Here is a 16310-nt window from a genome sequence, read left to right on the forward strand (position 1 = left end):
TTACCGTCGTAAACCCTTGAGTTTACGGCCGTAAGATCTCAAACATGATGACATTATTTGTTTTGAAGTGTTACTTGATTTCTAGAATATGTTCTACTTGGTGGTTTAATCCTTTGGGTAGTTTAGGGCATTAATACACTCCTTTTAGGAGTTTTCGGCCCAAAGACCATTTCCTTTCGATTTTACTGCCGTAAACTCTCATGGGATGGGTTTTTTATGCTTTCAAGTCCCAAACTCATGTAGGATAAGTTCTATACATTTATCTAAGGCTAATGAAGGCTTTAGGCACACATTGGTGCCCTTCTTTCATGTTTACGACCCAAGAGCCTTTTCCCTTAGAGATTACACCCGTAATCTCTCTTTGGGAGGGGTTTATGATGTTTTAAGGTCCCTCAAATAACTAGGAGTAAGTCTAGGTAATTGTCCAAAGCTTTAGGAGTGTTAAAAACACTCTTTGGTCCTTGTTTTTGGAGTTCACAGTCCAAGAACTCCTTGGGCCATGAACACCTAAACTTGGGTGTTTCTTTGATGTTTTCTTGTCTTAAATAAACTTACATACAAGCCTAAGGTCGTTATTTAACATGTGGAAGGGACTAGCTATCATATAAGCCTCATATAGGAGTTTACTCTCCAAAAACGTTCTTTGGCGGTAAACTCCCGAATCTCACAGATTTGTTATGTAATCTAAGTTATTAAGCACATAATAAGCATTATAAGACAACTAGAGAAGTGTACTCACGATTTGGGATGAAAACCCGAAGATCCGTGAGAGAGAAAGTGGCTTTTCTCTTGTTGAAATGTAACAAATGAAATAATTTGGCTAAGAATTATATTTATAGTCCAGAGATATTTTGGCAGAAAATATTTTTATTCTCGAAATGATTTCTAATATAACAGAGTGTTGGAATAACAGTGTTGCACAAAACCCTAGCGCATCCACTCTCCTGATATTTCCTGAAGTGTAAACCCTGAAGTACTCAAACTTATACGAAATAGTCTGAAAATTAACTGTAACTGATATAACTTCTATTGAAGTGATATTGTTTGTACAGATTGGAAATTTCGGGTTGTCACATTTTCTTTTTGGTTTGTTCTAAAATAATTGTCCACTTCTAAAAATAAATATCATTTTTATCAAAATACAGTTCATTATTAATTAAACTACAATGAAATTAAATACAAATACCATAGAAGTAAATGCAACAAAGGGTATAATTATTATTTCATTTAAAAAAGTTAATGGTAATTAAAGTTTTTTTAATTTGTATGTTTTTTTATCTGTTTACAATAATTTTGTGACGGAAGGAGTATTAGGGTTTGTTTTGATTTCCTTCCGAAATTTCGTGGAGTTTTTTGTGGATTAGTTTTTGATTTCCTGATATATATAGCTATTCTTTGTTTTTATAATTAAAAACTTGTATTTTTTTAATTAACGTATATGCATATATTTACATTAAAATTGAAGGGGCCAAAAAGATAGTAAAAGAAAAAACCAAACACAGGTTTATATGAATATATGTAATGCAGGTATTAGATTAAAAAATCAGGGGGGTGGGGGGCCTTGGCCCCTCCTGGGCTTATAAAGGATCCGCCACTGTTTGAGACACCTTTAGCACGACTGAATGCAACTCCTAGCCCGTGTTAGGGACACATTATCAATATGACACATACCATTATAGTGGTTAGTAGTGAATATAATGGATGATCTAAGCATTTTTACTAATCCAAAACACATTCTCCCTAATAAATCAAAATATTTTTGTCATATGTTCTCTTCTCTTAAATTTGGACACACAACATTTTCTAGAATTTTTTAATTTTCTTTTTTGCACTTATCATTTTATTGTATTTTTCATTTTATTAAATTAAAATTCTACATTTAATATGTAAGGTAATATATATTTAAGGTATTTATTAAAAAGAGTTTATATATATAATGTATTCAATGTATTAAACACTTATTAATTTTAATAATTTAAATTTTTTCTTAATGTTTTTATAAATTCAAACTTCTCAAATTGTTTAAATTTCATATATTTTTTTTTTAAATAACTTATTTAATATATGAGTGGTACACCTAGTAAGATTATATATGGTGAAAAATAATAATTAATTGTTAATTTTTTTAAAAAAAAGAGTCCGAAACACCTATTTTACATAAACAATATTAATTTGACAATTTATCCAACGATAAAATGATGCACTTTCGTAGTGCTGATGGCGTATAACTTGAACATGTATAGCGTTTTCTTATTTTTAAACATTTTAATTTGTCTTATCGATCATCCAAACTCCACAGCTCACCCAAATGAGCTGTCCCAAATGAATAGTTTATTAGCCTTGGAAATTTCACAGAAGTGACCATGGTGCTTCTCATCATCTTCCACTACCACCCAAACCCACCTTAATTCATACACGCACACACATATACATAACACCAACTGAGTTCACTTTTACGAAAAAATATGTGTGGATCAAGCAATCATAAAATCTTTCATTTGTAGATAAGTCACATCTTGATTAAAAAAAAAAATGGAAGATACATCATCACCCAACAAGAAAATATTGATCAAAGATCTGATTAAAGGAATAGATTCTAGTAAGAGCCTACAGAATCTAGTTGGCCAGAATATTGACAATGATGGGTCGGTTTCAGCTTTCTCCAACGTCCATTCGCTCTCCACTGTTGGCAAATCCGGCAGGTTTTCTCCGGTTCCTGTGAGTACATACATGAGCTCGGCTTGTTCCGGTGATCAGACGCATGAATCAGAAAAAAGCGAAAAGAAGCGGGTGCCGGTGGTAAAGGACTGGAGAGCTGGAAGTTACAAGACACGGTGAGAAATCCTTTTACATGCCGTTTCTTTTATTACTAATTTCTCAATTTTAACTAATTAGTTTGTATAATTTATCTCTTATATTTAATTTATATATTGTATGCAAAAAATGCCTTTTATATATATATATATATATATATATATATATATATATATATATATATATATATATATATATATATATATATATATATATATATATATAGAGAGAGAGAGAGAGAGAGAGAAAAGTGAATATACCCTTGAGGGTATATAAGCTTAAGTACCCAAACTCAGCATACTATATCGTTTTGTATCATATATAAACATTGTAATTGTCCAATGTTCTTATAATTCAACTTCTAACTTGAATTATTTCAAATATTTTTATAAATTTCATGTTTATCTTTCTCTTACATAATTGTCATTTTCAACAATAATATATATAGCCTACTAAGTGTTCGACAAAAAGATGTGATGTAATACGAAGATGATAGTGAAAATTTAAAAATATTGAATATAAATCAAGTTAAGGATTGAAGTTTAACAATATCATAATGAATATATCAAACAAAACGACGTATTATTATGAGTTTGGGTACCTAAGCTTATATACCCTTAAGGGTATATTCACTTTTCCCATATATATATATATATATATATATATATATATATATATATATATATATATATATATATATATATATATATATATATATATATAGGGTTAGATTCATTTGAGACTACCTATATTTTGTGAGACCGTGAGACGCATTTTTTTTATTTTTTTTTATTTTTGTTAGTTAATTAATGTTCCGAAAATAATATTTAAAAAAAGAATTTTTTGATTTTTCCATTTATTTTACATTTTAAAATTATTTTTAGAATATGTACAGTGTAATATTGTATTTAGAATATTTCACATATTTTTCAAAAAAAATAGAATTTTTTTTATTTTTTTTAGTTAATTCAAGTTCCGAAAATAATATTTAAAAAAAAGAACTTTTAGATTTTTCCATTTATTTTACATTTTAAAATTATTTTTTAGAATATGTCAGTGTAATATTTTATTTAGAATATTTCACATATTTTTTCAAAAAATAAAACGGAATTTTTTTTATTTTGTTTAATTTTTTTTTATATTTTTTTAGTTAATTCAAGTTCCGAAAATAATATTTAAAAAAAGAATTTTTGGATTTTTCCATTTATTTTGCATTTTAAAATTATTTTTAGATTTGGTCTCACGGTCTCACAAAATTAGAATGGTCTCAAATGCAAAACCATAATTATTGGTTCTTCAAGTAACCAAATCTTTTTTTCAATTTTTAGAGCTTATTCTTTATCGAAAAAAAAATTTAAAAATATCTAAATTTATATATTAACATTATGAAAGTGAAAAATATTTTTCAGATTTACCGTGTGAATCCGGATTGACGTTGTGAATTTTCAAAGATTCACATTGTGAATTGGACGTAAAAAAATTGAATTTTATATCATTGGAAAAATGATAAAATGTTATAAATTTCTGTATTTTTAGTTTTTTTTTTAATAAAAATTAAGTTTTAAAAGTTGAATAAAAAATTGATTCCTTAGTTCTTAGGTTAATTATGGTTCTCTATTGAAACTCACCATATATATATATATATATATATATATATAAAAGGAATGGTTATGGAAAAAAAAAACCCTAAAAAACCGTAAAAAAATGCATATAAAAAATACATAGAGATTACAAATTTTTTTTGATTTTATATTCTTAAAAATCACTGCTTTTTTTAATAAATTTGTTGAAATTTTTTAAAAAAATCCATTTATTATTTATTATTTATTATTTATCTATTTATTTATTGTTTTCTTTTCAAAAACAATTTCACCGAAATATAAAAATATGCAATTTTTAAAAAATATAAAATAATAATAAAAGATTAATGATCTCTAACTATTATTTATGTATTTTAATAGTTTTTAAGGTTTTTTTCCGTAGAATCTAAACGTGTGTGTGTGTGTGTGTGTGTGTATATATATATATATATATATATATATATATATATATATATATATAGGGATATGGAATATACATTATAACTCCACCTAACCCTAGGTACTAAACGTTTGACATATGTCGTTTTCACTTAGTAATTATACTCGATTTGGTCTTCACTTGGTAAATAAATCATCCCGAATAACATTTTTTTCCCTGCATTGTCGTTTTATCAGCCTTATATTAATTTCTCCATTATCATTATCGTTCATTACTTCACCCTAGTGAACATTATTATTTTCCATTGTCACGAAGGAAAAAGATAATCAATGTTCTTATTGTGTGCATCATGAATCTACATCTTCAAATGTTAATCGTAAATACGATAATCGCAATCATTATATAGTAAAATAAAGTATTTTCATTAGGTTTAGTACATAAGCGTAGGGGGAATGTAATGTATATTCACTTTTTCATGTATATATATATATATATATATATATATATATATATATATATATATATACTAGCAGCGTACCCGCGCAAAGCGGCGGGGTGTGTAAATTTTTTCGGTGATATGTTTCCTCTACAAAAATGTTATGTTACAAAAGAAAGTACATGTCGAAGACAAAATAATCAAACTATGGTGTTATTTGGGAGATGAAGTCATTTTTTATTCCTAGACGGTGGGCTTTATAGCAGACGAGGGAACAAAGAGGTATCTGCGATTGGAGAGATATTTAAATTAACATGCTTAATTTAAGGTTATCGAAAAGGGTTCAAAATTTGAATGAATCCGAGATTTGAGGGAACCATATCAAATTGCTGAGAAATATAAGAAGATTTGATGATAAATATTTGAATTCAAAATGTGGTTAAAATTTAATATTATTTTATTAATGGCTAGTTGTACTATCAGCTTTATCATTTGGACGTCTTAAAAAAATATTATTATTATAATCAATCTATTTTTAGAAATAGTTAGATTTCTTTTATAAGATAGTAAAGATATATATATATATACGTACTTAGGTTCAAATGTTTTTACTATTTATTGTGTATATGTATGATTAATTTTGAACCAATGATTTTAGTTAGTTTAAGAAAATAATTAATGCATATTAAATGATAGAGATCTAATTAATATCCATTATATTTTCAACATTTAATATATATTAATTACTTTTTAAAATAACTAAAATGATTGGTACAGAATCAATTATAGATTCACACAATAGGTAGTGAAAACAAAATAAGCTAACCCTATATATATATATATATATATATATATATATATATATATATATATATATATCACAAATCTTTTTTTATATATTCTTTAAAGCAACACCTTTTTATATAAATTCAATGAATTTCTTTGGAAAAAAGACCTAAACAATAAGAAATAAATAAAATTAATTAAAAATAAAAAATCGAACTATATTTTCCATGTAACGCTTAGAGAAACGTACAAGCATATGGTTTCCCTAAGTACAACTTTTATAAGTGTTGATTATGAAACTGCAGAAAAGCGAAATATTCATCGGTTAAGATAGTTAGCACTCTTATTGACGATGGCTATTCTTGGAGGAAATATGGGCAGAAGGCCATTCACGGTGCTAAATATGACAGGTGACAGTTATATATATATATATATATATATATATATATATATATATATATATATATATATATATATATATATATATATATATATATATGTATATATAAAAGACTTAACTTTGGCAAAAAATGTCGGTTTTACCCTTCAACAGATTTTTGGTTCGTTTATTCTGCAAATTTGTCATTTTTTTGTTGGTTTTGTCCTTATTACCTGCAATAGCAGGTTTCCAGGTTATTATTAATTATTTTTTTGCAAAGAAACCCTTAAGTTTACAAATTTTTTGCAAAAAAACCCTTAAGATTATAAATATATAAAATATAAATATATATTCAAAATTTGATAAAACTAAATGGTTTTCTACTGAAACATATTTTTAGATTTACATGCGGTGATTTTTATATTTGTTTGATGTAAACTTTTTATATTTAAATTTTAAAAAACTTACCTAGTTTTAACAAAATTTGAATATATTTCTTAATTAATACTTCAACTTTTCAAAACAAAATTAAAAAACATTTGTTAGTTAATAAGTAATTATGCTAAAATAGTTAATATGAATAATATGGTATCATGTACATTCAATTAACTTTTTTAAAAGGTAAATAAAAATATTTTATATGTTTAAAAGGTTTGTATTTCAGAAATACTAACATATCGTATTTTTTATGTGTTTAAATACATAATAATATTATCATTTTTTTTTATAAAAATATCATAATCATTTTAAACATCAAAAATAAATATAAACATTTTAAACATATAAAATATAAATATATTTGTCTAATTTATGGTATAAATATATTTATTTTTATATAAAATATGATAGTTTATTATTTATGAAATTCAAACCTTTTGAACATATAAAATAGTTTTATTTTTGTTTTAAAAAAAATAATTGAATGTCACTAATGTCATATTATTATTAGCTAATAGATGTTTTTTAATTTTACTTTGAAAAGTTTAAGTATTAATTAATAAATATTTAAATTTTGATAAAAGTTGGTAAATTTTTTAAAATTTAAATATACAAACTTTATATCGAACAAATATAAAATTTACCGTACATAAAGCTAAAAATATGTTTCAGTAGAAAACTATTTAGTTTTATAAAATTTTGAATATATATTTATATTTTATATGTTTATAATCTTAAGGGTTTTTTTTGCAAAATATTTGTAAACTTAAGGGTTTTTCGCGAAAAATAATTCATAGTAACCTGGAAACCTGCTATTGCAGGTAACAAGGGCAAAACCGACAAAAAAAATATCAAGTTTGCGGTATAAATGAACCAAAAATCTACCGAAGGGTAAAACCGACATTTTCTGTTAAACTTAAGGTTTTTTATGACATTATCCCTATATATATATATATATATATATATATATATATATGTATATATATATATATATATATATATATAAGGCTTAGGGAATATGTGGCTGTTATGTACCTAATATTAGGTATAAAACCATCAAAAACTACATAATTTTAACAAAATTCAGTCAAATATCTCTATCATATTTCTTGTATCCTCTATTAGAGCTTATAATTGGTTATGTATAAATTTTTCATGGAGTTTTATAAGTTTAATTTTTGCACCACAAACCGTATATAAGAATATTTTATCAACTACATGTAGTTAAGTATATTGAAATTTATTACAGAAAACTATAATGAAAGATTGCAATTATTCATTAGAAAACTGCTTCGCATAATCCATCAAAAAAAACAAACAAACAAACAATTCAAGTATACACAAGGTAGGTGTTGAGGGAAGTTATTAAGTTTCTACTAGAGGTTTAATAAAAAAACACATTTGAAATACATAGATGTTGGAGATGAATTACAAAATAAACAATCATATGAGTTCAAAAGAAATAGGAAGAAGTTAACTGTGAAAGAAAATTATGTTTTTTTAATCAAAATAAAGTCAATATCGATGGTTCTATACCTAATATTACATACATGACAGCCATATTCACTTTTCCTATATATATATATATATATATATATATATATATATATATATATATATATATATATATATATAAGTTCAAATGTTTTTACTATTTATTGTGTGATTATAGGATTGATTCTCCACAAATCATTTTAGTTATTTTAAGAAAATATTTAATGCATATTAAATGTTGAAGTTCTAATTAATGTTCATTATATCTTTAACATTTAATATGCATTAATTACTTTCTTAAAATAACTAAAATGATTGGTACAAAATCAAACCTTAAAATACAAAATAGAACATACCTCAAAACCAAATGTTACAATTTATTACATAAATATGTAATTTATTTTAATTGTAATTTGAAAGGTAAAAAAATCTCACCGAATAATGAACTTTTTCGATGATTGTTTCTTTATCTTAAGAATCACTAAACTTCATATTCTAATAATCGTGGTTTCTAAAACCTGACTTTTGGAAATGGAAAATATCATTAAAATAACACCAACGCTTAGCAAGAAGCTAACAAAGCGAGGGAAAAATACAAACAAGGAAAACTGAAAGTAAACGAACAAATATAATTATAGATGTCAAAAAGGTGAACTACTCCATTGAGCCCAATTACCACATATGACTTCTATGTTTAGCCCACATGTAGGATATAACTATTATTTTGTCTTCCCTTTTTAGATATCCTTGAAAATTTTGAAATACCACCTCATTTCTGACCAGCCAAACACACCAAATGATGCAAAACAATATGGAATTAAGTATCGATCTATTACGTGGGCAATTACCCAAAGAAGCCGTGAAGTTAATGAATTTAAGTGCTTTGTCGAATTGTACTTCCTGTAAACCACACCATTTAAAATTCACTCTTGCACCAATCTTATAAACTCACAATTAGAGAATAGATGGTTCGTTGTCTCGGGTTCCTTATCACATAAAGAGAATCGTGGGTTTTTCATCAAGATTCCTCTAACCGCCAAAGATTTGCCACTGGTATTCTATTTAATATGACCCGCCATACAAAACAACAAACCTTAAGAGGAACAAATTTGGACCAATTTATTATTGGGCGTTTATAAGAGGTTATTTTAGAATCAATTAATCGCCTCATGGAGTTGACTGTGTATATACAATCTATATATACTATGAAAGAAAAGTCATATTCGGAGGTGGAAGGAACTCCTATATTACCCACGCCAGAGTAAATCTATAGATGTTCCGCTAATGCATCATCATTTCTTAATTCATATTTCCAATGCCAAGAAGGTCCAATGAAAGAAATTATTTTCTCAAGCACACAACATTTCCTTTCTTAAAGGTTGTAGAGAGTTGGAAAATGAGTTTCAAAGGTGATATTTCCACACCAAGTATCTTTCCAAAACAGTTCCAAGATTGTTCATCGGCTTATGAATGTTACACCATATACCATTTGATGTTTTCAAGTTATATATGTCATAGGTTTCCTCCTTAGGTTGTGTATGCTTATAATTACACATTTCGATAAACTATCATTGTCATTTTACAATTTCCACCACAATTTTGTTAAGAATGGAATGTTTTGTTTTTTCAGAGTATTTACACCGAGACCACCATCATTTTTTGGAAGCAGTAGTTTTTTGCCAATCAACCTAATGAATTTTTGATTTTTTATCGTCTTGAATTGTCGTCTGATTTTTCCAAGAATGTCAAGAAGTCCGTGTGGTGCTTTGAAAAGGAACATTTAGTATGTAAGGAGACTATCGAGTATATATTTTATCAATGTTAACCTTCCGCCAAATGACAATGAACTTGCTTTCCATACCGATAATTTAGACTTGAATTTATGAATGATGGGTTTCCAGTGCTTTTTTAAGAGCCATGTTGGCGCTAACAGGAACCCCAAGATAGGGGAAAGGAAAGTTTCCATCACAACAACCAAGTATAGATGCCATATGTTGTAATTCACTATTTGGAATACCCACCCCAAACAATCTTCTTTTTAGTAAATTCACTTCGAGCGCTGAAGCTATGTGAAAACACTTAGGAATCCAAGTTAGGTTTTCGGTACTATAATCAATCCATTCACCTGCAAAAATCACGTCATCCGCATGAAATAGATGTGAGATGGATGGACCTTCGTTTGAAAGTTTTATTCCTCTGAATAAGGAACACTCACAGGCACTTTTGACAACCAAATTCAATCCCTCTATAGCTAGGATGCATACAAATAGAGATAGAGGATCTCCTTATCGAACACCTTTAGATATTTGAAACTCATCAATTTGTGCACCATTAACTAGAACTGATGCCCTTGCAGAGAATAGGCAATCACGAATCCAAAACCTCTATGTTTGTCTAACTCCCATTTGCTCCATTGTTGAATCCAAGTAGTTCCAATTAATCGAATCAAAATCTTTCTCAAATTCAAATTTGAAGAGAAATATTTTTTTTGAATACTTTGACCACAAAAGAATCTCATTCATAACTAGTGAACCATCTATAATGTATCTCCCTCTATATAAGTAGATTATACTTCATCAACCACCGTACCAATCACCTCTTTATGTCAATTTGTGAGAATCTTGGTTACAATTTTATACATGTTTCCTAAGAGGTATATAGGTTTGTAATTTGCTAGTGTGATTGGATCTTTAACCTTCAGAGTTACGGTGATGAAACCAGAATTGCAACCATGGGATAGAGACCTATAAATTTCAAAGTGTTTTACGAAATTGAAAATGTCATCATGCATGATATCCCACTTTTCTTTGATGAGTCTAATAGTAAGACATCATGCCTTAGGGATTTGTTGTTGAACACGACCCTTTTCCTAGGAAAGAACAATACTTTTATTAAGACACTTAAGAAGATGTTACACTTTGAGAGACTACTGCACACTTTGCTTTCTTTGAGGTGTTTATTGGATGGTTTGGATGTTGGATTGCTTTGGAGCTAATGAGCTCCATCATATTTATAGGTGTTTTCACCTCTATATAGGAAGGTTCTAGATCTACATACATTCATGACTATTCTAGAACTTTCTATTGTATTCTATATCTATTACAAACTTCTATATGTTTCTAAAATATACTATAATGTTCTGGAGAGGTCTAGGATGCTCCAATGTCTTCTAGAATGATCCATAACCTTCTAGACTCTTCCATGTCATTCTAGAGTGTTATAGAGTCTTCTAGCATCTTCTATACTCTTCCATAGTATTCCATCATGTTCTAGAATCTTCCAGATCATTCTAGAACATGCTAACTTCTTTTAGACAATAACATTGATTCTATTGGTCTAGTGATGACCTTCAACACTCCCCCTCAACACTAGCTCCTATTCGCCGTACCATGCTGAGTTGATAATTAAAGCCCTCACATTTTCGTCATACCATGTTGAACTGATAATTAAAGCCCTCGCATTTCTGGTATTCAACCCTTTGTGAACTCCATCTACTACTTGGTTAGTAGTCTTGATATGTCTCATATTGACTTCTTCCTTAAGAACTTTTTCTCTTCTGCATGCTTTGTTTTTCCTCACTTGTTGCATTCGTTGCTTCATATATTGCTTCTGTACTTGACAACGACATTTGTGGCTGCCTTTTGTTTCACCATAATATTGTTCTTGACCCCATTGAACTCTCTTGTATAGTTTCTTATGCCTCCCTTTGGAAAACTTATAAGCATGTCGGTTGTCCCTTTTAAAAGCTGTGGAGAATTCTTGGAATATTAACATGTTATGACGTTATCTCTTATTGATCTGATCATCTCTTTTAGATGTTACTTGGTTGAGAGATTCTACTTCATTCTTACGAATCAATGTGTTTTTATTCTTTTTTTGCCTTATCCAGTTTCTCCATCATATGCTCCACTTTTCGTCTAAGATGTGACTTTTTATGCAACTTTGGTGACATCATGTTCTCATTCTCTTTCAGAATGTCCATCTTCGAGGGAACAACTTCCTCCTTCAAGGTTGTCATAAAATTTGTCTCACTCTTCTTGAGATCTTTTTCGAGTTGCATAGTTGATAGGATTTGGGATACAACCCTATTTCTCTTCAAGGGTACATTGTGAATTATTGAACCCTTAGTGATATGCATGGTATCATCTCTCTCAAATGAACAGGGTCGTATGTTTTTTAGGAAATCCATTCCCAATACCATACGATAGTCATCCATATGCACTAATATTAAGTCTATGGTGCCTTCCCATTCTGCAATCTTAAGAGGTACTCCATATGTAACACCAATGATAGGCTTGGATAAAGAGTTGATGACTTTCAACCGGCTTAGATTTTTGGTGTATTTGATGCCCAACTTCCTAGCTTCATCTTCAGCAAGGAAATTATGAGATACACCTGTATCTACCAATGCATTGGTGTCTCATCCATTTACCTTGGCATCCACGAACATTAGCCTTCCTCTTTTAGTCTTATTATCTTCTATACCAAATAGTGCCTCAGCATCCCATTCATCCTCTACTTCCTTCTTGGAAGTTACTACATTACTTTCCACAGACTTTTTCTTTGACTAGCAATCCTTGGACATGTAGCCCTACTTTCCACAATTGTTGCAATTGCCTTCAAACCTCCTCCCCCGAGAACTCTTATTGTCGGTGTTTTGAGATCTCCATGGTTGTGAGGTTCCTTGTTGACTCTTCCCTTTGTCAGCACTTTTGTATCCTTATTTAGAAGACGACTTGAAATTCCTCCGACTTTTACTTGTGTAGAGTGCTTCCTCTTCACTCTTTAGTGTGATGCCTCCCATTTTCTTAAACATAGCTTCTTTGTTGGCCAAAAAATTCTCAAACTCTACAAGTGATGGTTGAACGGGCCATTCTTGTACAGCAGTAATGAAGCTTCTATATTCCGTCCTCAGTCCATGGATGATGATCCTCTTCATTCGAGCTTCTGCAATGACGGATTGCGGATGTAGGTCATTAATCTCTTGACATATCGACTTGACCTTAGGGAAATATTGAGCAATTGTCATGTCACATTGTGGGATTGATAATAGCTCATTCTCCAAAAGTTGTAGTCTCGTATCATTCTTCTTTAAGAAAAGCATCACAAATGTGTCCCAAGCTTCTTTAGGTGTGTTCTCATCCTGAATATGCTCCAACATCTCTTCTTCGATTGTGGTCTTCAAGGCAAACATTTTTTTGCCTACTTTGTTTTCCATTTGCACAAAGCACCATTAACATCTTCCTCTGGTGGCGTAGTTTCGCTTCCACCAATGACCTCCCATAGATCTTGTCCTTATAAGTAGGACTTCGTACATGTTTCCCATGTTTTGTAGTTGTTGTTGAGTTTCTTGATTCCTCCAACAAATTGGAGATCACCCATCGTGTTGGAAGTACCTCAGTAACACCAAACAAGTTAGTTTCGACACCAAAATTGCAAAGTTACTGACTACTCACGATACAAAGAGAATTACTCATTCTCACTATCAAGAAACCTCACTTTGATACCAAATTTTTAAACACAGCTCTTTGTGTGGGAAACAACAATACTTTTATTAAGACACTTAAGAAGAACTTAAACTTTGAGAGACTACTACACACTTTGATTTCTTTGAGATGTTTCTTAGATGGTTTCGATGTTGGATTGGTTTGGAGCAAATGAGCTCCATACATATTTATAGGTGTTTTCACCTCCATATAGGAAGGTTCTAGATCTACATACATTCATGACTATTCTACTACTCTCTATCGTATTCTATATCTATTACAAACTTCTATATGTTTCTAAAATCTTCTATAATGTTATGGAGAGGTCTGGGATGCTCCAATGTCTTCTAGAATGATCCATAACCTTCTAGAGTCTTCAATGTCGTTCTATAGTATTCTAGAGTCTTCCGACATCTTCTATACTCTTCCATAGTATTCCATAATCTTCTAGATCATTGTAGAACATGCTAACTTCTTCTAGATAATAACATTGATTCTATTGGGCTAGTGATGACCTTCAACATTTGTCTCCACCACAACCCAAAATAGTTGTGTTTACTTTAACCAAGGTGATTGAAGATTCAATAGACTCTTGCATTTTTTAGGGTAAGGATTTGAATTTTAGGTTTATTAACTTTGGTCTTAAAGGCCATTTATCTTGTAATTTGCAACGAAAGAAGGTATGCACCTCTTTTTTAATGTCATTGGAGTCATAGGACCAAGTATCATTTACTGAAAGCCCATGGACACTATTCTTTCTATGCTTACTTTTCAAGGACCCATAGAAAAAATTAGAAATTTCTTCCCAATCTGTGATCCAATTACTTTTTACTTTCTATTGTAGATTTGCTTTTGCTAATGATCAAGTTCTAGAAAATTCGTATTGTCCTCTCTCCAATTAGTGTGTTCCGCCTCAATAAGAATACAAGAAACAACCTCCTTTTCAATCTCTTCAACCTTCCGCCTATTCGCCATTAGGAACATATCCGGGTTGCCATAACCAAGGATGACTCTTATGCATCCCAAAAAATGATATTAAAGTAATCAATAGATAGCCATGAATTAAAAAAGCGGAAAGGCAGTGGATAATGACATTAATAATCAATAGATAGCCATGAATTAAAACCTATATTGATTTTTGAAACTCGCATTTCTAAATTTGTGTTATTTTTTTGCTAGCAGGGGTGCACCTAATTCAATTATTCTCTACTTAAATCATCATGCGACTTAAAAAAAACTATAAACCTCTATCAATTCTTTTTTCCACCATCATACAAAACTCCTTCAATATCGTGGCTTTGTTTTGCAACTCCTCTTCTAAAATGCCCAATTTTCTACTTCTTTGGCGCTCCTTGTTTTCCTCCACTTTGTTGCTAATTTTGGAGAGCCGACCAACTTTATCCCAATTTTTTTACTCCTCATCTAGTTTTGAGGAAGTGCTTACTTTTCGCTTTGCCTATCAGCGTTGTGGTTTCAATATCGATAGTGGTACATAATAGGGATGATAATTTGAATCGGTTCGTAAAAAACCGGAATCGGATTTGGGTTTTTCAGCATAGTTATCGGTTCTCTATATCCTACTAATCGGTTCCTGATTCTTTGGTTATCGGTCTGGTTTGGTCGGATCCGAAAATGAACACATCCCTCAAGGGCACACTTTCGTGTAGAACCAAATTGGAATCATAACTGAACTGGAAGCCAAATTCGTTGCAATGGGAACAAGGGTATTGGGGGGGGGGGGGGGGGGGCGTGTTTGGATTGCAAAAGTGTTTGTGGTGGGAATAAGCAATATGCAATAAGCAATGGGGAAGATGCTTATTAAAATCAACTTATTTAACTTATCCCTATCACAATAAACTGATTTTTAAGGATTCTTATCAAAACACTTAAACTTAGCATATTGTGGTGGAAATAAGCAATAAGCAATAAGCACCCTCTTTTTTCCCTATCCAAACACCCTCTCGAGCGGGTTCCTTGTTCTCCCTTTGCCACTAAGCCGGTTCTTGGTCTGGTTCCAGATCAATACTCATTCTTAGCACTCTATTTTGAAGATATGCACCGACAACATCATCAACCCCTATAGTTTTATTAATGTCAACAGTTTTATTAATGATGATCTTACCATGCCTATAGTTTTATTAATGTCAACAGTTTATATTGGAAAAGATCCAAGGGTTTGTATTATACTCAAGGACGAAATTATGAAGCCAAACATCTTCAACAACAACATTAGTTAGCCCTAACATTCAACTTTTATGCTAGAGCGTGAGACAACATGTACCTACTTGGAGGATCATGAGACAAGATTGTCTCTAAGATAGACACATGATCCTTATTTGGACTGATGGATCTAAGGAAAGTCGACCTAGTCAACTTCAATATATGAGACTAAGTGATTAAGTTATCAACAAAGGAAGAATTAAGTTGAACACGATCAAATATAGTACCATGAAAGATACATAAGAATACACTTGACGACAAGATATTAAGGATTACA

The 16310-nt window shown here is 30.0% G+C and overlaps 1 protein-coding gene across 6 annotated transcripts in view; it reads left to right on the forward strand.

Moving 5' to 3' along the window:
- The first annotated feature begins 2312 nt into the window (after window positions 1-2312).
- The window catches only part of LOC145014324 (putative WRKY transcription factor 70), a 34730-nt gene continuing 20732 nt past the window's right edge, over window positions 2313-16310 (forward strand). The window contains exons 1-4 of one of the 6 annotated variants that reach the window (XR_013665498.1): window positions 2318-2834; window positions 5461-5512; window positions 6322-6426; window positions 7655-7768. Coding sequence is in view for 3 of the 6 variants with exons in the window: in XM_078972707.1 (XP_078828833.1) it covers window positions 2533-2834; window positions 6322-6426; window positions 7655-7658 (411 nt within the window). In the remaining 3 variants the exon portion in view is untranslated. Of the gene's footprint in view, window positions 2835-5460; window positions 5513-6321; window positions 6427-7654; window positions 7769-16310 lie in introns of those variants that run through there. The other 5 variants (XR_013665499.1, XR_013665497.1, XM_078972707.1 and 2 more) reach the window with 5 other exon arrangements.

Source organism: Lactuca saligna, chromosome 9, assembly GCF_052625555.1.
Source record: "Lactuca saligna cultivar CGN05327 chromosome 9, ASM5262555v1, whole genome shotgun sequence".
NCBI classification, from domain to species: domain Eukaryota; kingdom Viridiplantae; phylum Streptophyta; class Magnoliopsida; order Asterales; family Asteraceae; genus Lactuca; species Lactuca saligna.